This window comes from Haemaphysalis longicornis, unplaced genomic scaffold, assembly GCF_048455015.1.
Source record: "Haemaphysalis longicornis isolate Haplotype H1 unplaced genomic scaffold, Haemaphysalis longicornis Haplotype H1 scaffold_1, whole genome shotgun sequence".
Taxonomy (NCBI): Eukaryota; Metazoa; Arthropoda; class Arachnida; order Ixodida; family Ixodidae; genus Haemaphysalis; species Haemaphysalis longicornis.
Window position 1 is genome coordinate 134866555 of NW_027526203.1, and position 25546 is coordinate 134892100.

The following is a 25546-nucleotide window of genomic DNA, read 5'->3' on the forward strand; positions in this document are numbered from 1 at the left end:
GCTTTAGCTATCCGCGAGGGTTCCCTGCACACTATCGCATACGTTTTTCCAATTATTCAGGGTCAGTTTCATTGCGTTTTCTGCTTCTGCTGTCATTTCGGCTATCCACTTCTTGATCTTTCCAATCTATTTCTGCCTTCGCCATCGTTTTTTCAGGCTGTTGCGGGACTCCTTGAGGTGCATCAAATGCCTTAGCACGGCCATGTGTCCTGGTGACGTGCCGATGACTTCGGTTATTAAAGCGAAGCTATTGTGTCCTCACTGTTGCCGTTGCACGTCAATTCGCCCTGCCGGAAAGCCAACTTTCTCCTACGATGATGAGGAATGATCGTGGCTGAAGTGAAAAAAAAAATGCTTCCCGTGGCTGAAATCGAACGTGGGTCCCTCGCGTTATGAAACCGGCGTGTATACGATTGCTTCGTTTCGACATTTTTTCTCTTTATTTCCTTTTTTTACATTTTACAAGTCAACGATGTAATAAAAAGCGCGAACCATGTTTTCGTTGGCGGAAGATACTAAAAACGTCGGATGATGTCAACTTGTGGAATTATGGCGTGATTTCAGCGTCAGAATTTTCCGCTTTGTACAATTCACAGAAATAATTCACATTTTCCCGGAAAAATGCACTCATGGTTTGCGCGTGGACATCCACATGGCGCACCGAACTTCGGGAACGCCAGATGCTATCCAATCCTAAAAGCTTTATTAAATCACGTAGTACACAGTCTTCGTTATTTACACCGAGGAACCCGATTCCATGGGGTGTCACCGGATACTCGTTCTGGGCACTGACACAAAATTTTGAAGGCGAGATAACTTAGGAGATAGATTGGTGTGAACACGCATACATAATCTGCAAAATATCAGTGACACAGACAGCCTAGAACATATTTAAAATTAATTTTAAGGTGCGCGAAGCGCAACCGAGATAAGACGGCCGAAAAAATTCAGCGCCAAAAACCAAGAAACGCAAACGAAGAAAGTGACGAAAATACGATGCAGCAGTCTCACTACGCAAAACAAACGTTTCTCTTTCGGTTTTCTTTATCGGGAACGAGTTAACGATCTTGGTTGTTATCAGTGCTTGATTCAAGCTGTCTGTTCCTCACCACGTTCGTCACACATTACGACTGCTAAGGGTTCAGTCATGCGTGAATTTTTATCGTCAGCTTGCTTCAACACCAATTTTCTTTACAGCCAATAATACCTTGCTGCCAATAATAATTGTGGCCATGCATCTGGCTTGGCGAAATGTGCCACCCGGTGCCACATGCAAGAGAAGAAGGCTATGCAGCCGCAATTGATAAAACTGACAAGCAATAACCAGCAATGAATCAGCTATCTCGACCACACGCGCTGGGTAGGAGGTACGAAGGAAGGGAAGGTCTCGCGCGGGTAATTTTCGCGCACCGCTCGCTTGGCCGTTTTGTTTTGCGGTCGTCTTTATTACTTGCTTACAACAGTAACCACAGCTTTTCTAGAGCGCACGAAAGCAAAAAAAAAAAATAAAGATAAAGTCAAGACACCGCACGAGCCCCAAACAGCCACGCAGCGCTGAAAGGCGCCGGAAGGCGGCACGGCAGTCGCGAAGATCACGTGGCGTTGGCGTAAAAGACAGTCCTGATTTGAACAAAGCTGTTTGAAACGCGCTCTGGCAACTGAACAATCCTATTTTGTGCGAAGGCGTCGCCAACCTCACGTTGCATTTCGCCGGGGCCAACAGTGCAGTTAGCCACCCCTGACGCCTTTAACTGTCGACATGCCGCAGTCATCGGTAAGTTCGTGCTTTGTTTCTGAGCGTTTTTTTGCTGTGCATCGCGGAACTGCCACTTGCCAGAGAAGTCATGCTTAAATAAAGTGAATACTTTTATTGTTAGGACTGCAACGCAGCGTCCGGCCTGTATTTCTGCGGCCTCCAAAACGAAAGGCCTTAAAGCAAACACTATATTCACAGTTGAAGGCATGCATATCGTGCAGCAGAATGAATGACAATCCCCTGCGAAGGCACGACCTGGCGGGCTAATGCGGCCACATGAAAGTTTAGATGTGGTCATATAAATAAGTGTCAAATAGAGAGCAAGTTTTTCCTCGGATTCCAAGCCCCCACTGCCACCGCCGACTGCCGTGACGGAGACCTTTTGGCATTGTCAGAGCGCAATATCCGATAAAACACCCCGCCGCCGCAAAGCGGCAAAAGAAAGCTTCTAGCCGACATGCCGCTCGCTGCCTGCAGCGGTACAGTGGTGATCTCGCCAAGGGTGAACACGGGAGCGCGTGGCCGCCGGTACTATCAGCGCAGCCTACCGTGCCCAGCGCGAACCATCCCGCATGCGCTGTGCGGGCCGTGCGATGTTTTGCTTTCAGCGCGCGCATCGCGTCATCAGAGCGTCTGCTCGTCGTCTGCTATGTTCCGTCTCGTCTGCTAATGGTACCTTGGTTTGATCCGCGATTCCTGGATTCTTGCATGAAAACGCCCAAATATAAAAATGTAAAGGATGATATTTTTCTCCCGTATATTGAATGAAGGTCGTAGCGCCTGCGCCACCTTTGAGCGACCACCTTCAAAGCTTTGAATTGCGTGCTTCTACGTGCATTTAAAAGACTTTCGTAAGCACTTGCAAAAATAAAGTGCTGTTAAAATCTGCGTGATGTTTTGATTGAGCCTGTTTGAAACAAGTGGGCGAGTTATGCTGCTGTGCCAAAACCAATGTATTGGAGCTAAAGAACGAATTACCGCTCACATGGAAACATTTTTTGTGTGGATTTTAGATTCCACTCATTCATACAGTGGCTGACAGCTCCACCGCTACACGCGCGATAAACATAGCAGACGACGCGCAGACGCTCCGATGACGCTGTGCGCGCGCTGAAAGCATAGTCTCGCTCGGCACGCACAGCGCATGCGTGATGGTTCGCGCTGGGCACGGTAGGCTGCTCTGATAGTACCGGCGGCCACGCGCTCCCGTGTTCACCCTTAGCAAGATCACCACTGTACACTGCTGAACCCACAAGCCCGAAGAACCGGAGCACGGCGAGGAGGGAAGAGCATGGCACGAGCCCGCACTTTATTCCCTGTGGGTGCCAGCGGTGCCGACGCCCACCACTGCTGCCATATTTTTTCAGCATTTGCATGCGAAGCTACTTGCAAATCGAAGCTGTTGCGTAATCAGCAATCTCGACAGGGATTGCCGATTATTGGGCCTTAGTTAATGCATAAACAGCGAACACTTGTGTGGTGCCCTGTTGTGAAACAGATCTACGAAATGGCCACAAGTTCACTTTTAAAAAGTAATATTCTAGGTGTTTGCTAATCCTTTAAAGGAGCTATGCGCTACTCTCACCGTCGGTGTACCGCTATGCGAAAAGTTTTTGCCAACATGGTTCCGTAATAGGTATAAGCTAGTGCAATGAAGTGTGGAACCTGTTTTCGTAGGGTTACTGTGCACTTTTGCTTTGCAGTTCTAAATCTGTGCGCGAAATGTTTTTCTTGCGTCCTTTCAGATCGCATATAACTTAAAATGGGGCCATACAACCAAGAGCACCTCCTTCATCACAGCACAGGAGATGTGCGGTGAGCCCATCCTTTCCATCGCTCCCTCTATTTTCCAGGCCGTGTAGGCTGTACTGAAGGCAGTAGCGTAGGAACAAGACATTACACGAGTGACACAGACTTAAAGCCACCACAAATTTCAGTTGGGCAAATTGACTCCAGCGTTCGTTTTTACAACCTCCCCGTACAGTTATTCAGGCTGAGCATCTGTGTATTTTTAGGATTTTTATGGGCCTACAAGAATCTCAATGCATTACTTACATGATAGACGTAATTTCGGGATTTTGGTTTCTATGAACATAGTATTAGGCAAGCTCGCATTTCTTTTTCCTTTTTTATAATACGCCACCTCTTCCCTATTGAACATTTGAGAGCATTTATTACCTCAATACCAGGGGCAGGACGTGGAGTGACAAAAAAATCTTCTGATTGAAAGGTAAAGGAGGACAGTAAGGGGAAGGGATACCTTTGTCTGTCATGCTTGCACGTTTACCCTGTTGGTGCCGCTTTCAGATTACCACTGTTCCACTATTGTTAACAGCTGCTTTTATGTCTTCAGCACAATTCAAGAAGGAAGTGCGTTCCGTGCTTAAGAAGAACAAGGCGCTCGTGCGGGCCCTTGTAGCAGCCAAGACGGAGTTGGCATACTTCAAGGAGGCTGCCAGGAGGTGGGACAAGAATGAAGGCCTGTACTTGCCTATGGTATGAAAACCCCTTCTCCCCCACCCCTCGAAAGACGCTTTAACTGGACCTTGAATCACTTTTGTCAACTTTTTTTTTTTTGAAATCTTAAATTCTTGCAGAACATAGTCACCCAACACACACTGCAGTACCTAGATTAGGTGGCCGCAAAGTACCTCCGCCAAGAATTACTGCTCTATGCCCATCACATAACTTGCAAACTCGTTCAAAAGAATTTTCTCTCTCCCCCCGTCTTGACGTTCTTAGACGGCTCGAATTACGTCACTAGGGCCATTTAGCTGCTGCTGGCCGGATATCCTTCAGTTGCAGCAGTGAACGCTTTTCGATAGCAACTTAAAACAAAGCCACTAAAACAAAGCATAAATGGAAGGCGTATCTGGTGTGACGAGAATATCACGCAGTGCCGCTCCGTGCTGGCGATAACTACAGCTTTCGCAGTGGTTCCAAACGCGAAGGAAAGAGTCAGAGGTTATCGAAAGTATTGCAGAGTCCTTTTAAGCAATGCGTCCAGCACTTGCACCGTTAAATGTATGTATGTATGTACACCCGCCCAATTTTCATATATTTCACGGGAGCGTCGCCCACTCGTTGGAACAGCGCCGTATTACGGAGTGGCACGGCAAACGCGGCGAAAGTTGCCGAATGCGCTCTAACCGCTGGCTGCTACGGCCGTCGTCTGCTAGGATGTTCCAATAGCAGAATGGTGCCCAGCTTTTTTTCCTCCGCTTATCACACCGCTTGCCGCCCACTAACGGTGCAAAGAGAGCAAGAGAAAGTGACTAATACCAGCAACCAAAGCATTCCACGAGAAAATCTAAAAATGTGCGTTTCTTAGCAACTTGCAAGTGTTTGCACAATGTACCTTGTATGCAAACTAGTGTGATAAGCGAAGGAAACGATTCGGGGCTGCGTTCAGCTCCTGGAAGAGCCTAGCAGACGACGGCCCCCATAGCCAGGGCTTACTGCCCACGCGGGAACTCTCGTCGTGTTTGCAGTGTCACTCCGTCTTACGGCGCAGATTAACAGAACTGTCAACGCGCCCGTGATACCGACAAAAAAAAAAAAAAAAAACTGGACGGTTGTACTATGGCGCCCAATTTGACTTCAAACACTCGAGCGGAGGCTGGAGCTGCTGCTCGGGCGGCTGAGGCACCGCGAAGGGAAACACTAGAGAACTGTCGAGAGAGGAGGTTAAGCTCTTCTGATAATTACCTTCCCTCTCAGCCAACTACTGCCATAGAACTAGCGAATGCGCAACGGTTTAATGCGCCCGATGCCGTGCAAATACGCCCAGCTATGCGCAGCGGTTCGGGTAGTGTGACGTAAGGTGCATCCCTTGCTGCTATAGCCAACTGCAGATAATACATATACATTGATCGAGGCTGCTGCTTTTGGCTGCTTGAGATTTTCACTATACTTCCCGCAATGAGAGGAGCAATTTCTCGCTTAACTGCGTCCCTGATGGCCCACTGCTCGGTTCAGGTGGTTTAGGTTCATTTCAAATAATGCACGTGCGATAGCCGAGCTACATCTCTTCACGCGATGATAGAAGTGAAACCTCCATGCGTCGCCATTTTTGAGACACTGCACAAGGCTGCGCTTAACTACATCAGGCGCATTTCGGATTGTGCAGTCATAGTTCAAAGGGGGAGGGGTGCTGATGATTATCAGAATAGCTGAACCTCTTCTTTCGTTAGTTCTCGATCGAGTGTTTTGCTTCGCGGTTTCATCGCCACCTGAAGCGCAACTCCGGCCGCCACTAGTGTGCTGCGAGTCAAACTGACCGCGATTTTTCGTATGAGGTGTGGCCGGAAATTAATGCAGGTGTATTTTTTTTCTGCTATTTTCTTCTTGGTAACGGAGGTTTTTTTTTCAGCTTAGTCTCTGCGGGGTGCTATGTGTCAATAATGTTTATTAACCGCTGAGTGTTGTAGGTGAAGCCTTTTTGTCCATCTACTGAAGGTTGCGCGTCACGCAAAAGGTTTTCGCACCCCGCGGCGGCCTCGCATAAACCGGTTCCCAGAACCACCGATAGAGCGCGCAGTGGTTGCGCAGGGGCATGTTCCTTCCCTTCCGGTAGAGAAGGGAAAGGGGAGGCAGCGTCCCGCCGCTGACATTACGCTGCTGCTTAATTTCCGGGAACCGTTTAATTTGCGCAGCAACGGCACTTCCGTTCTCGGGAGAGCTCCCGTTGACTCCCACTCCTTCCTCTTCCCTACACTCCACCTGAACTCCTTTAAGAATTCCTCGTGCTATCTGAACACTTGTAAAGGTGATCCTAAAGTTAAACGGAGCACGCGGGCGCTTGCCCGACTGGGAAAAACTGCATGCGAGCGCTATCTGCGAGTTGATGCGACGGAGACAGCGAGAGTCGATCGCCGCATTCGGCCGGACCAACGCTACTCGAATAAGCTACCTCGATGTTCTGACGCTCGCAATGTCGCCAGCTTGAGCGCAGCCGCGCTGCTGCCTTCCGTGCTCACTCGGGGCGCTTTCTGCCTTTGCAAGCATTTATTTGCCGCCTTGCATGAAGCAAACTTGGTCTTCGGCAGCGTGCACTTCCTGCTTCATCAGGAAGGTACTTCTTTCAACCTGCGTGACCGGCGGGATTTGCGATTCGTTAGGGGGCGAGCTCTTTGCGCAATGTGGAGTTATCGTTATGGGATCACTTTGCCCCATAATCCGCCTGCAGAAATGCCCGAAAAATAAAATAATTGCTCTCGGGTATCGCCAATGCCTTTAATATACAAAATATAGGGGCTCAACAAAATTGAGCAAGTGAGCCGCTTGAAGACCACGTTACTTCAACACAAAGTGTCTGTAACACAGGGTAACTGAACTTAACCGAACTACCTTTTGTATTTTGCAAACGTGCAGGTAGAAGTTGCAATTCATTCATTTTAACGGTTAATTACTTTTTTTATACAACAGCTTAGTAACGGGTGAAGTTACCGGTAACGTCGATTACATCGGCCATGCGCCGACTCAGAGGCTCGTAAAAAAATCAGTTCCGTTCCACTACGTGCAGGTGAGCGACCAGTGGAGCTGTTAGTGGTTTATACCTAGGTTGTCCACAAACTCAGGCTCAAACAGCGCCGTCGCACAGGGGGAGCGTTCTGGGTGATTATGTCCACGCAGTTTGGCACATCGCGGTGTTCAGGGTTCCGAATACGGGCATCGCGCTTGCGCTTGCCGTCCACATCCCTATCATCGTCGGTGGTTTCCTTCTGTAGCTGTTCCGGCTATTGTCGTCCATTGTTCTTTGGGCGAGATCAAGCTTACACTGAACGTTATGTAGTCTGCTTCATTTGTAAGGCCACACAATGGGCTGACTGGGAACCACGTCCCAACCCAAAAGTCGTGTCCCGTCCATTTTCTTGCTGCATCAACACGATCTTAAGGCCCGTTCACACTTGCGACGAAAGCGACAGAAATTCCGTCGCTTTGTCGCGCGACGACCGTTTTTGGCGAATGGTCGGGACCAATTTTTGTCGTCGCGCGACAAAGCGACAGAATTCTGGTCGCTTTCGTCGCAGTGTGAACGGGCCTTTATACTGTGCTAGCATGAGCGCTTGTTGTTTGCCGAAGCAAGCCACTGCTGTGTCCGCATCTGGAAACATAATCCTTTTCCTTCTCTGATACCATCAACCTTTCAGTGCAGCACAATGGGTCGTCATGACCATGAGATGGGCACATTTTGTCCTGTAGTTGGCTAACGGCAATGCATTAGGAGGCGATGCTTCTGCGAGTGCAACGCTTATCTGCTGCACATTTGTGTGGCAAGGAAGACTTAGAGGGACGTTCCTCAGCTGCATTTAAAAAGAAACTTTTGGACCGAGTGTCATTGGGATTGAGCCGATCTGTTTGCAAACCCACAGCTGTCATCGACGTCTGTGGCCATGCATCACCACTTTAAGCAAACATCAGATTCACTCGAGAGAGAATGTAGTGTTGCATTGCATATGATACTGGTCGTGCGCCCTCCTCCGTCTCGGTTTGCACCTTGTTTTTTCCTTTAGAGCAGTCCCTCTGGCCAGGCCGGAGTGGCAGGGAATGAGGCGGCCCACGCCGCAGCCCGCAAACTCATTACCCGGGCAGTTCCCTCGCCTCGCCTCGACCAAGCAACTCCAACACCCCCCGACCCAGCAGCCCTTACACCTCTCGACCCCACGTACAACTGCATCCGCTCCCACCACACTAACTCCCGACGGCAATGCCCCCCCGCTCACCCTTCGCACAACACCCCACAGGCCTACATCCTCCGTCGACTACTGACCGAAACCTACTTTAACCACATCACCCGATCTTTATCAGTTGGTATCCTGCACACGTGGGACTGCTCGACCCGGAGGGGCGGATCCGTAACCGGAACGAGGAGGCTGCCCGCGCAGCGCGAGGACTTACCGCGCGACGCACACCAGCCAGCACTCGGACCGCAATCGTAACAGCCAACTGCGAGCCGAAGAGAGCGAACCAGCACCACTGGAGACGTACGGAGACATCCTGAGATGGTACCGCCACAACAGGCAGCGACTCCCTACCCGCAACTAACGCGCCGCGAAGGCGTGCTATACCGCCAGCTACAGACGGACTCGATCCTGACACCCGTGCTCACCAGATACATCTGCCCAACGCTATACAACACCGACCGTTGCATCATCTGCCCGACTGCCCCCGCTACGACAGCACACATCGTCAACGATTGCACTCACCTACGAACACACTTTGAAGCACAAGAATTGCCACCAAAAGTGCGAGAAGCCATCACCTCCTCAGACTACAACACACAACTCCAGGCCGTCCGGGCCCTGACCCGACAGCGGGAAGGATCTGCGGTGGCGCAAGCCATTACGGGCTCGACCCGCCCGTGATCGGACCCGACCCCCACGGCCTAGTTCACTCTTCCGGACACGCAATAAAGTTTCTCTCTCTCTCTCTCTCTCTCTCTCTCTCTCTCTCTCTCTCTCTCTCTCTCTCTCTCTCTCTCTCTCTTATCCTATCTAACATTTCCCCTTCTCTCTTTCCACCCGACTGCCCACATTGTCACATCCCTCTCAACACCTACCACCTCGTCTCCTCCTGCCCCCAACACCCCCCCCCCCCCCCTCCGCTTCCAATGAGCAGTTGGAGTCCGAGCTGACCAACTCCGCACCGGATCGCCAGGTCGCCCTGGTGCGGCGCGCCCTGGAGGCAGCCCGGACGAGAGGCCTCCTGGACTTATGAGGCAAACCACGCCCTTCTGCCCCTTCCCTTTGGCTAAATAAACGTTTTACCACCACCACCACTCCCTCATTACTACGGCGTAGCCCGGCATGTGTTGTGCACTTGTTTAAGCACCCCGTAGTGAGCCACCACCCGTCGTGTTAAGCGTGTACCGGTCACGCTTCCCTCCACACGTTCTGCACAGCTGAAGTTGTGGCTGGAGGCAGACCTGGACCACATCCGGGCGCTGTTGGAAAACCACGTGCGCGCAACCACGCTTGTCAAGGACCTCCTGACCCCCGGTGCCAACGCCACCCTGACGGCTGCCGACAGCCTCTTGAACAAGTCAACCACCGGGCCTCCAGATGAACAGTGAGTGCTACCCCCTGGTTCTGCTTCATTTCTCCCGCCCATCTCTTGCTGCAAAAATGGAAGTGTTCGTGTACTCACAGCTTCATGTATTCACGTTGTCACAGGGTCGTAGGGCGTGGTTTCTGTGGGCCACGTGACCGCACCTTTGCCTGGTTCGAATAGTGCGCCTCCACACAAAACTGGCCCTGTCGGATGCCGTTTTACCGGACCACTTCTGATGGCATGGTTGCATCTGGATCTCGCCTCGTGATACAATACTGTCCACGTATTTGCTTTGCAGGAGCCATTTAAACGTCATTCCCTGCACGTGAATTCACCCTGAGCACATTTTTGGACCACTTTAACTCGGCGCTACACGTGGCAAAGCCGAACACTGCGAGGCAGAAGACAAAAAAAATATTCTGTACTCTGTTCAACTATGACACTGACTTCCAACGTGCTTTGGAGTTCCCTTGGGGGGCAGGTTTTTGAATGTAGAGTAGGGGAAGTACATGTACTGTTAACCAGCACTATGAATTGATAAGGTCAGATAACATTTATTGTATGTAACAGTGTGACAGCAGCGCTTTGTTCCACCCGGAAATTGGGGCACGAAATCGTCTACCGGTATTGTCACCTTGTACCACGTCGCCCTTTGCATTGTTCAATTTCAGACTAATTCGAGGTATCTTGTCAAACTGCTAAAAAAACAAATCCGTGAAATATTCCATGTTGTAGCAAGAGACTAACATCTATATTCTAGAGTATGCCCCAGCGAGCTAAAAAGATATCTGCACAATTCTGGCAAATTTCTTCCTTACTGAAAATAGTGTGATGGTGTGCTGCGTTATCTCTAGGGATAAACTTTACGTACCTTCGATCTAAATAAGCTGACGCTATCAAAACGCAGAATAATACTGTTGGAATGACTGCTGCAAACAGGATTTTTTTTACAAAAAGAATTCCACTTATTTTTTTTTTCGTACCAAGCAGCGTACCCATGAAACCATGATCGCCCATGCGCCTTTGCAGTCCTGATGGTCCTTAGCGCATAAACACAATGTTTACATCCTGCATTTACTCGTTTGTGGCTCCCAGATTTATTATAGGTTAATCGGCAGGCACATCAAACATCGTATAGCAGATGGAAAAGCATCTTATGGACTGCTCATGCTGTTGTGCATCAACATTGCGATAAACTAATGTGTTCAACCTGTAGCTTTCCCGTTCTTTCCATTTGTGAAATTCAGGTTGCGTGATTTGCGCAGAAGGTATGATTGCAATAAAATTCGTGAATTACAAAAAAAGCACCCAGTTTACTACAGCCGTGCTGTGCAGTGCCATTTTGTTGCATGCACCCTCGGGGAGAAAGCATTTGACACCGTGCCGTGCCTCTCCCTATTCTCTCTCTCTCTCTCTCTCTCTCTCTCTCTCTCTCTCTCTCTCTCTCTCTCTCTCTCTCTCTCTCTCTCTCTCTCTCTCTCTCTCTCTCTCTCTCCCACTTGCACACTCAACTGTATGCGTATCTGGCGAGGCATGGGACCATAATCTAAAAAGAAACGGGAAATAGAACGCTGTGGCTGATGCATGCTGTTTCTCGATGAAAATAAAAAAATAAAACGCTGCCAAACATCCACCCTTGCGCGTAGCTTTCAATGTTCGGTTGCCTAATCTAGACTTGTACTACTGAGGCTTTTATCGGCCAAGCATTACTTCGCTGTACCCACAAAACGGTAATTCCTATCAAAACATGAAAGGGGCAATGCTGTGGCTGTACCTGCCGCTATAGATGGTGCTCCTGACCTCCTGACAGGGATAAATGTAACGGTTTCTATATTTGCGTATGTCCACCAACTTGCTGACCTTCTTTAAACCAAACCTTAAACTTTCACAGTGTCGCAAACTTTAGTATTTACCGAGGTTATCCCACCGGAACGGCACTGCCCTAGACGCAGGCAAGCCTCTCCGCATCCACCAAGCAGCAGCCGCTGCGGCCAAGTATGCAGCTTGTCCATGGTGCTTGAGCAGGATGAGGAGCACAGGACGCATATCATGGCGCCGCTGCCCGAACTCACCGAACCACTTCAGTCGGAACCGGACATGGGGAGACTTTCGAGAGGTACGCATTGAACTAGACATTTGGGTCTCCCCCGGAAGGGAGATTGCAGTGCGCTTGTTGAAATCTTTTTAGGGGCTTGCAATGCACCGCTTCACCCGAAAAGTTCACGATGTGGCTGCTGGTTAGCGAAGCCCTGGTGGTTAGGTTCAGTTCTAATCGGAGGCAAAAGAGGAAATATGCCTCATCTGTGGCCGCCACACTCTCCACCACCGTGACGTCGCGCCATGCCGCAAATACTTTAAACGTGGCCCACATGTTTTCGATGTAGTGTATCACTCTTAAAAGTTGCATTTCCATTTGAAGTGTGCCTAAACATGTGATGGAAACGGTGCACCGTTCAAGTGCAGTGTGGCACAGCTAGCGATGTGATATGTTGTACTCTGTTGGCTTGCGTTCCCAGCATCCTATACAGCAAAGTGATCTCTGCAACCGTATGTGACTTTTTTGCAGAGCTGTACTGTTGAGCGGAAGAACCACCTTTACGCGTCATCTTGAACAGTTGTCAGTGATCACAGTGTGCAGATAAGTAAACTTTTTGAGCATCATGGCTATGGCTTGCAGAGAAGAAAACAGCGGCATTTTCTTCTAAAGCAAAGCTTTCTACCTTTACGATCCAACAGTTCTTTCGTAGCGTGCTGGACAGTACTCTTAAAGGGCCCCTGAGATGGGGGTTTTTGGGGGGTCGATGGTATCGGAGCGCAACGGCTATTTCTTGAACTAATCGTGACGTGTTTGTGCGCTCTTGATTTAATCAATTTTTTACGAGCGTAAAAACATCAGACAGCTACAAAAACATCTTTTGTGTGTGGGTGCTTTTACACAGTCACACATATTTGTTTTATCCCGGAGTGTAAAGCACTTACACACCGGGCCAAACCGGGCTTGACGCTCCGCCGTTCTCGGCGGAAGGATACAGTGAGCGCAGGAGCAACGACGCTTGCAGCCAGCGTGATCGCTCAGCGCTCCGTGTCTGGTGTTAGAGTATCATCAGTTCTCTTTGCATTTGCTTTCTTGGACGCTGTACCCGAAAGGATTCTTTGCACCATTTGTGTTTCGAGCGTAGCCTCGACGTTGTTTCAGAGGTGGTAACGAACGGCGCGCCAAGGGAGCGCCGCGCCGACGACGAAGGAGCAGCTCCGCACGCAGCGCTTGGACGATGCCGGGCACTGCTCGTGATCACGAGGCGCACGCTCAAGTGCGCTCACGCGGGCTGAATAAATCAGTTCAAGCCCAAACGCTGTCGCAGCTGATTCTCTGCGGCGGTCGCGCCAAGGGCAAGAGCATGCTCATCCCGTAACGACAACTGCCAAAAAGTAAATTTCATTTCATTGCTTCCCATCAAGTCATGATCGCAGAAAGTGTGGTTTGCTGCACCGGCCTTCTGAATGAACCTGTTGCCTAGTGTCCTTAGCGCGCTTTACCGTTTACCGTGTTAAATGAAGCAAGAGTAGCCGCTTGCCGCTGAAAACGAAAGGATTGCACTCTGCGATTTCTGCATTCCGGCTTACCGGCTCTGCCGAGTAGCGACATCTGGCGAATTTGTCGCAAAGCGAATGACACAAACGTTTGTTGCCCAGAACTGTTCGCTTACGCTTGAAATGGCTTGAATCTTAGACGTCTTAGATTGAACTCTCACAATACAATAATTTTTTTTTAAAGAGCCGTATACTTCTACTGTAGAGCTTAAAAAATCGAAAACATGACGTTGACGCCGCCATCTAGTGGGAAGAATTAGGACCAAGTTTTGCATTAACCAGAATTCACGCCACCGCTAAATATTTCGATATAAAATGAGTAAGATATATTACAATGATATATTGTAACCTATATTACCTTGCCCAAGACGATTTTGAAAGCATAAAAGAGCTATGCTAGTTCATAAAGGCACCTGAACCATTGGAAGCGTGGGAAGCTGGAGTAGGGGCGGAAATTTTGCTCGCTCATTCTAGAAAAAATTGTCATTTATCGTGCTCCTGATCATCATTTAGCAAGAATGTAGTAAACAACATCAACTAAGATTGCTTGCATGAAGCGCAGAGCACAGCGCATTTGCTGTGCCGTAAAGTTCCGGAAGAACGCCCACCCAAATTTAAGTACAGTGATATCAAGTGAAAAATACGAGATGGGCGAAACTTCGGGTCAAGCGCGGAAAGGACGAATAAGTGACCGCATCTACGCATGAAGAGATGATTCGGGTTTGTTTTGTTCACTCATCGGCGCTAAAGCCATGGATTTTACGGGGTGGGCGCGCGTCTTTCAGTAAATTGAATATTTCACCCGTAAAAGGGGGTGGGCGATGTTTCGGGGGAGGGCGTTCACTCGGAACTTTCCGGTAATCTAATCAAAACGCGAGCGTACATTTCGCCGGCGCAGGGGGCTCGCTACTACAGTCGGTAGAAATTCTAGCCTCTGTATCGCTATGTAGCGACGGTAAAAATAAGTTACCGTTCACGGAAACTCTCGCGCGTGCAAGGTCGACTTCCGCAATCACCAGTATCTCCTGCTCAAAGTCCGTAAAGACTGAAAACGTAGCTTAAAAAAAAAAAAGGAGTCGTCTCATGTGCGACCCACTCGCTGAAGTAACCATGGTGACGACGACGCTCTAAACCAAACCGCCGCCGTCAAAAACCGCGGACATTCCGGCGGCCAACCATGAAATGAGTGCTTCGCCTCGGACGAGGTCGGACTATGTCGTCATCGCAAGCCGCCGAGCCAACATATAGTTCTGTCTCGTCGGGGTAATAACTTTTGTTAGCGTGAGCGAATATGCTTACTATTTTTGGACTTGTTTCTACAAGAACTATAGAGAAGATTTCTGACACAAACAAAAACACTTTGAAATCCATCTCAGGCCCCCTTTAAAGGGACACTGAAGTGATATGTAAACATTGCGGGATTACTAGCGCAAATTGTAGTCCGGAGTCCCCAGGCCATGTTTCGACCACTCTGGGCGCGTTTAGGCGATTTTATTTAGTGGAAAAATTAATTCGAAAATGCGGTCCTCCTCTCTTTACGCTCGCCCATTTTCTGCGACGTTTTCGAGTGACGTCGCGAGGAGCCGAGGTCGCAATTGGCTGCGCTACTGCACGGCTCCCCGGCCTTCAGACAGAGTCAGTCGGCCCAGCGTTTCGTCCGCCGGCCGCCGACGGCTCGTCGCAATTAGTTGGCTCAGTTGAAACGAAGCCAGGACACGTTTGTGAATGGAAGAATCTTCCTTTCTTTACTTGGTTAGTTTGTACACTGTATCTAGCTACAAGTCAAGGTCGCTTCACACAAGCGCTGCACAAGCGCATATGCGACGCTTCGCTGACTGGTACGCCACTCTTGAAGGCGGGAGAAGAGTCAGCGAAGTCAATATAGGTACTAAGGAAATAAAATCAACTGACATTTTTACCGTACAGCGTAAAACTATGGTGCGGGAAGCACTTTTTTGCGCTTGGCGAACAAGCACAGCGGTCAGCAGCACGACTACGCATCTGCGAACGCTTTTCCGTCTAAATAATGCAATTGCTAGACGTGAGATATTGTTGAAACTTGGGGGATGCTTACTGCACGAGCGCAAAACAATAAATAGTCACCTAAGCTACTTGAAATGCCAAAACTAAATAAAAGTGTAAATTGGTTATACAATATATACCTTATATTTCCAAAGTCAGCAGAGCTCACCCCGTGGCTGAGTGGTATGGAGAGCTAGGTATGAGACCGCGAGTGTTTTGCAAGTCGCGAGTTCGAATCCCCACGGGTACGTTCTTTTTTTATTTTTTTTTATAAGTTAACTTTTTCGTTTTCCGCCGATGTGTTCTATACTGAGTGCACCTTTTTTTGGGCCGCAACGTTCATGGCTCCACGAACTAGTTCAGAAAACGCGCGCAGGCTGGCACTGGCGCGCTAGCGAGTTCTCGTTGGCGTGCTGTTGCCATAAGCACCGACTGCTTGCGGGCAGTGGGCAAAGACCAGAATGAACAGACCCTTGGCATGGTGCGAACACGCTTTTTACGATACAGGCATGAGTGAGGCAAGCTCCAAATATGGGGGAAAGGCGCATGGTATTTGGGCGTCTGCGGGTACGCGGAGGGCGTTCATGCACTGCGTAGGCCTCGGCTAGTGAATGCTACGATTCCACGCCGTCCTGGAGGATTATCTTTATGCATTTTTACAGCTGACAACATGGCAGAAGCGCGGTACGATGATTACTGAGTTATTGAGAATGCCCATCCAACAACGCCACCGGTTGTGTTTTACAGAACCGAAACCGAAACTTGTTTGGTTGCTCACCTTGGGCATCGTCCAATCACGGTGCCCCCTCCTCCCAACGTCACAGCTTTAGTTGGTGCGGCCGCCGCAAACCGCGCATGGTAGTTTTTCTTCTTTCGAGCATTGTAAAATAAGTACCGATTTGTCAACCGGATAAACGATGAAAAGTGGGCTAATTTGAGCCAGTCTACGCAGTGCAAGCAAAAACGGGAGCTTGACAAATTCACTTCAGTGTCCCTTTAACGCGGCGGAGGCGGCGGCAAAGGGGGGGGGGAGGGAGCGGAGGTGGGCGGAGGGTTTCACTCACGGAGCACACTGTATATCGCGTGGTGAATTTACCCAGCGTTCCCCGCGTGAAGGTGCCTACTCGCCTGCGTGCGCATCGGCGGTACAGCTTTGTCGTCTGCTTTAGCGACGGTTGTTTTAGGCCTGTTTTGCATCAGCTTGGCGTTCATTGCGCGCTTCCTTCGCACGGCTTGATTAACGTGTTCGACAGCACCTCCTGGTAACTCGCACCCGACGAAATTAAGTGGTCGTACGGCAAAGATAGGTTAAGGATTGGTTTGGAGGGCGGGAAAACAATGTACAAACCAACGCTTTTAGAACAATTCAGTTTCACAGCTCCGTTCCCGAGGCGGCCTTGGTGGCCGTCACGCGAACTAGTGGCGCTGCAGTCACGCTTTTCTTCACCTGCTCCTGCTTGGGCGCGCGGACAGGCGGGAGCTTTGGCGGGCGCGCGTCGTTCGAAGCGATTTCGTTCCCCACACGTGCGCCTGAATTATCCGGTTTCCGAATGTTTGCTTTTTTGTAGTGGAAATGCCTTCGTGTTTTGCGCCGTGATGTACGAGTGGCTACAGAAATGACGCCGCAAATCATCATTTTTTTACCCCACCACGTAAGGCCACGGAGTTTAAACAATGGGAACAAATGGTGCACCGCAAGGACAGGCGCCTCACGCAAAAATCCAAGGTATGTGAGAGACGTTTCGAAGAGCAAGACATTGTAAAGTATTTCAAGCATGTTGTGAAGGGCCAAGAGGTTTTAATTCCCCGTGGTAACTGGAAGTTAGTGCCAGGAGCGTTGCCGCGTCTCTTTCCTGGCTTGCCGGAACACATATCAAAGCCAAGGACGACGACATGCACGCGAAAATCCCCGAAAAAGCGGAACGAAATCGGCTGGGAAGCATCGGCGGAAAGTGCGTCTTGTTCGAGTGGCTCGTGGGGAGAGGCCTCTTTGTCCTTAGGCGATGCGCTCGGAGCAGAGGGCCTCACGCCACCACTTAGCACATCAGCAACAATGCACAAGCAACTGCATAAGACTGTAGACAGCACTGCTAGCGTCGAGCACCTGATCAATGAGACAGATAGCTTGAAAATCTGTTCAGGCATTCCGGTAGCTGACACTGGTGTGGCAGGAAAATTAGAAAATGTCCATCACAAGCAGTGTTCTGTCCTCACAACCCGGCCTGTGTGTGCTCGGTGCCTACGCCTTCAAAGGCAAATGCGAGCAAGAAAGCCAATGAAGGCAGCGGTGAACAAAAGCAAAAAAATGCGAAACTTGACCAAAAAAGTTTTCCAAGCTGCAGCTGCAAGGGAGAAGGGGAAGCAAGAAACCACACTGCTCAAACAAGAGCTCGCGAAGGCTTCTTACCAAGGAATAGAAGAAGCTTTAAGTGGCCTTCCTCACTTGCAACGCCTGGCATTCCTGACAGCACTGAAGTCACTCAAAGCAAAAGCTCCGTGTGTCATGCGGTATAATTCTGAGTGGATTTTGAACTGCTTGATGCTGAGAATTTCAAGTCCACGGGCATACAAGCTGATTAGCGAGATGAAAATGTTGCCCCTTCCTTCTCTTAGCCGCTTGACACAAATTTTGAAAGGCTTGCCGTGCAAGTACGGCTTCAACCCCATTTGTCTGGAAGCTATACAGAAGCAGTTCCATGGAAAAGCAGATGAACAAAGGTTGGGGTCTTTGATCTTAGACGACATCAAGTTGCGCCAGGCATATGACTTCAACAAATGCAGCTACAACATGGATGGATTTGTTGATTATGGAGGCGTCACGAATGAAGGAACCAACCAGCTAGCCGACCATGCACTAGTATTGATGTTTGTTCCTCTGTTTGAATCCTGGGTCCAGCCAATTGCAGCGTTCGCGACAAAAGGTGCTGCTCCTGGCAAAATTTTGGCGGAACTAGTCCTGGAAGCAGTGGTGCGCCTTCACAAGCATAATGCTACAGTCATTTCCATTGTGAGTGATGGTGCGGGAAACAACCGGTCCATGTGGCAACAGCTAGGTGTTAGTGGCAGCATGGCAGCACCATGCCATAAGATTGCCCACCCGTGTCTCCCTGATGGGAAGTTTGTGCATTTCATTTGTGATGTACCACATGCCATCAAATGTGTGCGAAATCATCTGCTCAAGCACAAGTATGGCCAGGTGGGTGGCAGAACAATAATTTTCTTTTGTGTCGTCTTTTATCTTCGCATATATTAAAATCAGTTATTTTTGCATTTCCAGGCTGGAGAGAACCGCATTGATTTCTCCCACTATCAGCTGCTTTACGAAACTGAAAAGAAGAAACATCTAAAAGTTGCCCACAAGCTAACTGAAGCTCATGTGAAGCCAACGAACTTCCAAAAAATGAACGTGAGACTTGCAGTTCAGGTGAGCACTAGTCAGTGATGACAAGCTTTGTAATGCTCTGACGGTATTACTGTATTGGACAACTTCCTTGAAGCATAAAAAAATTACTTTTATACTGCAGCTTTTTAGCCGGAGTACAGCCATTGGCCTCCATGTCTACAGAGAAGAGGGCACTGATGGCTTTCGGGACACAGCTGAAACAGAGGCATTCACACGAATGATAAATGATGTATTCGATGCCTTGAATGCTAAGCTCCCTAAGGAAAGCATCAGAGCCAACTCGCCGAAAATCCAGGTGAGCAACACGTTTAAACCGTGGTTTATTTGCCTTTTCTTCAGGTTAAACTGTTTGTGCGGTATTATTTTCCTTGAGTCGATTCATTTTAATCATGTAGCATTCTGTATTTCTCTCATTTTTTCGCAGGTCATCAAGGACTTCCTTGTGATGCTTGACACCACGGAATTTAACCACAATACGAAGAACACGCTCTTGTTCGCGTCGCGTCAAACTACGGAATCTCTGCGCGTGACGTTGCTTTCTATCATCGACATAATTGATGAACTACACAAGGCCGGTGTTCCATATGTTCTCACAGCAAAGCTGAACCAAGATCCACTGGAGGTAATGTGCCCTGGGCCTTTCTAAGGCCGGTGTTCCATATGTTCTCACAGCAAAGCTGAACCAAGATCCACTGGAGGTAATGTGCCCTGGGCCTTTCTACCATATGGAGTCGACTCAAATATTCGATGCTAAGAAATGTGCTAAAATGCTTTCTTTCACAAAGTGTGTGAATTTAGTGTCTTGCACTAAATACCATGGCGTCGGCAGGATTTTTCCTGCCGTTGCATCGCAGAGTAAGGGGGAGAGGGTGGGAAGAGGGGAAGTGCTGGTGTGGCTTAGGGTCAGAGAAAGGTGCCCCTCTTTTGCAATATACACGGGCCAATTCCCTTCTTTATACTGGGCATACGGAAATGTGCTTGATGTGAAGTTTTTTTGTGTGTGCAGATTCTTTTAGGAATCGTCTAATGGCGTTTTTCTTTTGCAGAGATTTTTTGGAATTGTCCGGTCATTCCACGGTGACGACGACCACCCCACGATTATTCAATTCAGCCAGATTTATCGCCTGCTGTCCCTTTTTACACCTGTGAGAAACACCGTAAAGGGGAACTGCTCTGGACCGGCTGAGGTGGTCCTCGTTTCAATTCATGAAAGTCTTGCTGAAAAGGCGAAAGCGGCAGCTGAGCTAAAACTCGCCGTTGAAGCAAAGCTGGATAAGAAGCTTCTGAGGATGGTTTGTACCGAGGACGTTTGCTGTGACGAACGGGATCATGGGTACCAAAAAGCTGGAGCACATGAGATGGTAGTATACTACTTAGCCGGTTATGTGCACAAGAAAATCACGAAAACAATAACGTGCGAAGAATGCTGTGCATTGCTCGCAGCTTCTCCCGATCAGTTCAACTCCGAGGAAACACAGCTCAACCAGAGGCGCCTGACTGAGTTGAGGTCATTCAAGCAAGGATGCCTTCGAGAGGCCTCATTTCGGCTGTACGCAATAATTAAGGAAGTAGAAGAGGTTGTGCACGATACGCTTGAAACGTCGGCAGTGTTCGGGGATATTTTCTGGATGGTATTAGACAGGCTTCATGCGACTGCACTGCCTGCAATTGGTTGTAATGAGCACCATGAGTTCCTCACCGCAAAGATAATCAAGTGCTATTGTTTGATGTGCATGCACTTCTTCTCTCGAAAGAAGAACCGTGAACTGCTTGTCACGGAAAAAGCTCAAAATGCGAGAAAAAAAGCTAAGCTGCTTTGAGCTGCCTGTCTTGCTCAGGGAACGATGCAATACTATTCTGGATGTGCAAGAAAATATATGTTCCTTCTGTATTTGCCATTTTTACTTTCTCAGTATTATTATTCTCACCATGTTACCTTCAAATAAGATTCACGGGAATGGGAAAGGAAAAAACACCGAAATCGGATTGACGAGTCTGTTCGGTAAACGGCGCATGACTATGTGGCATCAGAAACGAGCACTGTGCTTTTAAAAAGTTTTACTGTATCTACGTTTTCTTTGAAGGGTTTTTTTACAGTTATGCTACCTGGAACGGCTGTTGCGGACGCCGAGGCACGCCGACAACGCCGGGTGACATCGTGAGTTAAAGAAATGCTCTGCATTTAACACGGAAGAATTTAGATTCAGCGATGAAAGCGGGCAATATTTGATGGGTGCAGACGTGTGAAACGATGCCAGCTGCATTTCCCGAAGCATTTTTTTAACGCAATACTGCGCATCAAGCTTGACGCGAAGGCTAAGGCAGCGCGGCCACGGTCCGGCAGTTGCGGTGCGTGTCGCGAGCAACGCGGCTTTGTTGCGCGGCTCTAGACGAGAGATGCTCTGATACCGAATACGACGGCGTTAGGTACCTCGAGAGTGAATTTAGAAAGCTGCCAGCTTTAACATTAGCAAGTCCGAATGGCACAATGGCCCACGACTTCGCGAGTGCTGAAAACGATGCGCAGGCTGTGGTGGTCATCACCCATGCCGAGGAAGCGAACCTTTCTAGCGGCCCTAATAACGTTCCCAAACGTCTACGGCAGCTGTGCTTGCGTCAGTGTTCAGACTCGTCATTTTTGTGGCCTAGTGTACAACTTCCAGATTTTCTTATTTGGAGGCGGCGTTAGTACGCTTGGAGACAGTAGTATGGCGAACTTTATGACGCAGAATACTTTTTCATATTAAATAAAGTGCGGTGGAAATTGCGCTGTAGTTCGAATTTTCTGTGCTACGAGGAACAAAATTAAGCTACCGCTTTTTGCGACTTTGAAAAGATATCAGTGATCTTCGGAGTTTTCATATTATAGTCAGGTGGGCATATTTTACGTTTCGAATTATCGATATATCGAAATATTTCGTGGTCCTCTTGTAGTTCGATATATACATGTTCGATTGCAATAGATTCTTTTTAGTCTTTCGGCATTTCATGTACTGATACGCCACGTCCAAAAAAAGGGAGGTTGTTACGGCACATGCGATCGTTGGCGCCCCTGTGAGGGGCTCCCAAGAATTCAATTTCCTCTTTAATTACTGCGTGCCTCGTTCGTTTCGGTGAACGTACGCTGTCCAATCTGAGGAGATTCGAGAACAGAGGATCGGTCCGTCAGCGTGGAAAGTAGCTGTTCATGGCTAATCTGGGTGGCCTTTATCTCGGTAATGTCGGCGGACATGGCCAAGAGTGTCGCTTCCAGTTTCTCCAAGGCAGTAACGATGGAAGAAAACTCGGGTTTAGATGAGCCGGGGTTCATCTTAAAATATCTAAAAAGCAAAAGTAACACTTGTGACATCAGGTGAAGCTCCAGCGATACAAAGCACAAGCTCAAAAAATTGCGCCCCTTCAATTCATAGGAACACGACATCGGTACAGGGTAGATGTTGTTCGAGCAATATTGTTGGCAATTTTTAATGCACCTAACCTAAAAGAGCAGTGGTATTACAAGATAAATGCATAGACAGGGTAAATGGGGCTCTTCACCACGCGAATTTCGCTTTAACAGAAGATAAGTTGGCTTTGAAGCGGTCGGCGCTCGAAATAAATAAGCTTGATGCACGTATTTCATGCCGCTGATAATATTGCAGGAGGCATTTTACTCCTGTTCAGCTAAGAATAGTTCACTGAATTCGAGAAATTGCGCTGTAATACTAATAAAAATTATGCTCGAAACTCTAACCGAACTGTGCGAAACACTAGCAAACGTGGGGTTACGTACTGAAAATGAAGAATAATCTTTATGACATCAAAGTGCAGCAATACCAGTAGTCACTAACCCCACAGCACTGCAAGTATTATTCGTGTTTGCTTTTCCCAATCTTGAACTGCTACTACTCGCGAATCTGGAATTTGCTCCATAATTTCAGTCGTCATTGGCGAAACTCGAATAGCTCGGAAGGATGGGTTTTACAAGTTCCTAAAATGCATTTCGAATTCAATCACAGCCCATTCAGTTGGTGAATGTGCCCTATCCTTTGCTTATCTGATACCGCTACCATAACATTGAACGACCCGAGCAGGTTACCGAAAAGAACGCCTCATATGTCAATCCAAAATTGTCGATCAAACCTTGTCCTGTTTTTGGATAAAGGAATTAGCGATGCATTGAGCTTTCCACTTCAGAGCTTCTGCTTTCTCACCAAGAGCATCACCAAGTTAGGAGGCGAACGAACGCTTTGCCTGACGGAGTAAGGAGAAGGGAAAGCCAGAAAAGCTGGGTAAAATAAATTCCTCTTTTTTGGGAGGTTTACTGGGAACAGTATTTGACTTCGAAGTGGCCACAAAGTTTTCCACATTAAAAATATGTGCGAAACACATCATTGCTATCATATTCTAGAAACACAGTTCCTGGAGATTTCGTGTGTGCAAATGGGATATTCTGAAAACAAACACTTAATAATACAACTTTTCATTTGCGCAAAACCGAACTGTGCTGCGGTACTAAATAAGTAAATGCATTTAGTCAAGACGCACATTATAGTTATGGTGAAAAGAATGCAATCTTGTAGAGAAAGAGAATAACAAGCAGGGACTTCTTCGATACTGCCACATGTACCCATATATTCGAATTCAAGTGTGAAAAATGACAACAGGAACTTTTGAAAATAGTTAAAAGGCTGCTTTTTGTCGCATTTTTGAGGAAATTATAGCTATACTTCTTGTGCTCAGCTTCTTTGCCAGCTTTCGAGCACCTTGTATATGAACAATTGCATATTTATTCTTTGCTAGAGCATCCTCCACGTTCACACGTATGGTCCTTTGGCGGCTCGTTCACTCGGCGATGAGCTTCCGCCGGAGCTATGCTTGTCAGCCGTATTCTCACCATCGTTAGGTAGATATACCTAGATAGAAAGCGTTCGGCACGTGTACCTATCGATTTCCCTTCCGTAATGTATCAGGAGAAAGAAACCACGCGGTGTCATGAGCATGCCGAGAAAACAGTGGCGCTCGTGCCTTATACATTAGCTCCTGGAAGATACCTAATGATGACAGCTGCTGTGGAGCCAAACATAAAAGCAGAGAAGAACAATAATGTTCATGTATTTTTTACCAGGGGACCTCACAGCGGAGAGAGAGAAGAAAACCTTAGAGAGAGAGAGGGAGCGAGAAAAGCCGCTGCAGCCTAAACCAGCCGCTGCCAGAATTAGTAAGCAAAGTTCTCGTACAGCCATCATGTTGTATTCATACAAAGTAGGGACAACTTTCAAAAGACTGTCAACTAGCTGTGGTAACAGCACCAACGATTTTTCAAGCGATCAATCCGTTCGGGTGTGCTGTAGTAAAACAATTGTTCTAATGCTCTGGTATCCTTAGGAAATGCCTACTTGCGCTAACGCTGTATTTCTATTCTGATCTGGGAACACCAAAGATGGTGAGAAGCAAAAAAAAAAGCAAAGCAATAAAGACTGCGGCAAAAAGCGTGGACTGCTCTTGTCCTGGAAACTCAATTACTCGACATCGGAAGCTCCTGTGTGCCGCACGTAGAGACCTGAGGCACGGTCGTACCGTCCACGATCAATACATCAGCATGGCCCAAAGTCAAGGGCTCAGTTGCGCCACTCGCTGTATAGCCCGGGGCAACGGGGCTTTCTTCCGGCCCCTACAAGAGCCAAGCAAAAAGAAGTACCTCGCCGTGATGAATTGTCTTCGCAGCCGGAAGAGCAGGAAGGACGAGCACACTATATTTTCCGTGCATTGACTGGTTACACTTTCACAGGCCGTGCAGTTATCTGCCTAGACGCATCCTTTTTCTGACCACAAGTCCTCATCGTATGGAAAAGAGATTATTGTTGAACGCGTGGGCGTACGTGTCTTGTGGAATAGGAATTTCTCTGTGCTGCTTCACTGAAAGCGAGCTGGTAAATTTGTAGGCAACCTCTTTTTTGTGTCGGATCTTCTGGACTGCAAGTGGGCTGTTGAGGAACACCGAATGATAGCAGAGAAGTGTAAAAGGGGTACTAGTGCATATGTAATATATAAATTGTCGCAGGGCTTCGCACAGCAGTTTGAATAGGCAGTGCTGCAGAGAATACTTAGTTACTATGCCAGTACCAGGATGTCGAACGGGAACGAGAACTGAACGGAAAACCGGAACTGAACCCAAATGTTGGCCCGGAAAGGGAACCGAACCGAACCCGTCAACTTCCGCTATTTCGGAGCGAAGCCCGAGCCCCAACGAATGGAACAAACTGTTCCGAATCGGTTCCGGCCCTACACTCTAATATTGGTCACGCGTAGTAAGCGTGAAGCACGCGGCTTGGCGTCGCAAACTTCTGTTTGAGCACCACTTGATTGAAAATACGCGTATTTTCTTCCTTCCAAGCGTGAAGCGGGTCGAGAAAAAACACAGTCGCTTTCTTTTACGTGTGATGCAGGATTGTATGCGTTTGAATCGAAAAAATCACGCTTAAGAAAACCCCGCGCCGGCGATCGCACCTGTCTTCATCGCGCATATACATACCGGGATGCATATCCCCAAGGGTGCCGTGCGGCGGGTTGCTGCATGCGGCTGTAACTCACGCTTTCTTTGTTTCTTTTTTTTAACGCGAAGGCATTGAAAGGTGACACTCGCTTCAGCGATTTTGGCGGGAAAACGGAGTTAGAGCCGTCGGAGGCATCGGCGGAAGCAGGAGCTTTGTTAGTCCTGTCTGCCTCCAATTCAAATGTGT

At 48.4% G+C, this 25546-nt stretch overlaps 1 protein-coding gene and 1 pseudogene across 1 annotated transcript; both read left to right on the forward strand.

Moving 5' to 3' along the window:
- The first annotated feature begins 1494 nt into the window (after positions 1 to 1494).
- On the forward strand, positions 1495 to 12388 carry LOC144152405 (uncharacterized). The gene is made up of 6 exons (XM_077683705.1): positions 1495 to 1774; positions 3502 to 3571; positions 4110 to 4252; positions 9660 to 9826; positions 11761 to 11924; positions 12375 to 12388. Exons 1-6 carry the CDS (start codon positions 1760 to 1762, stop codon positions 12386 to 12388), a joined length of 573 nt encoding a protein of 190 aa, XP_077539831.1. The 5' UTR covers positions 1495 to 1759.
- Positions 12389 to 18821: 6433 nt separating this feature from the next.
- Positions 18822 to 19354, forward strand: LOC144152490 (uncharacterized; annotated as a pseudogene).
- Positions 19355 to 25546: the final 6192 nt, after the last annotated feature.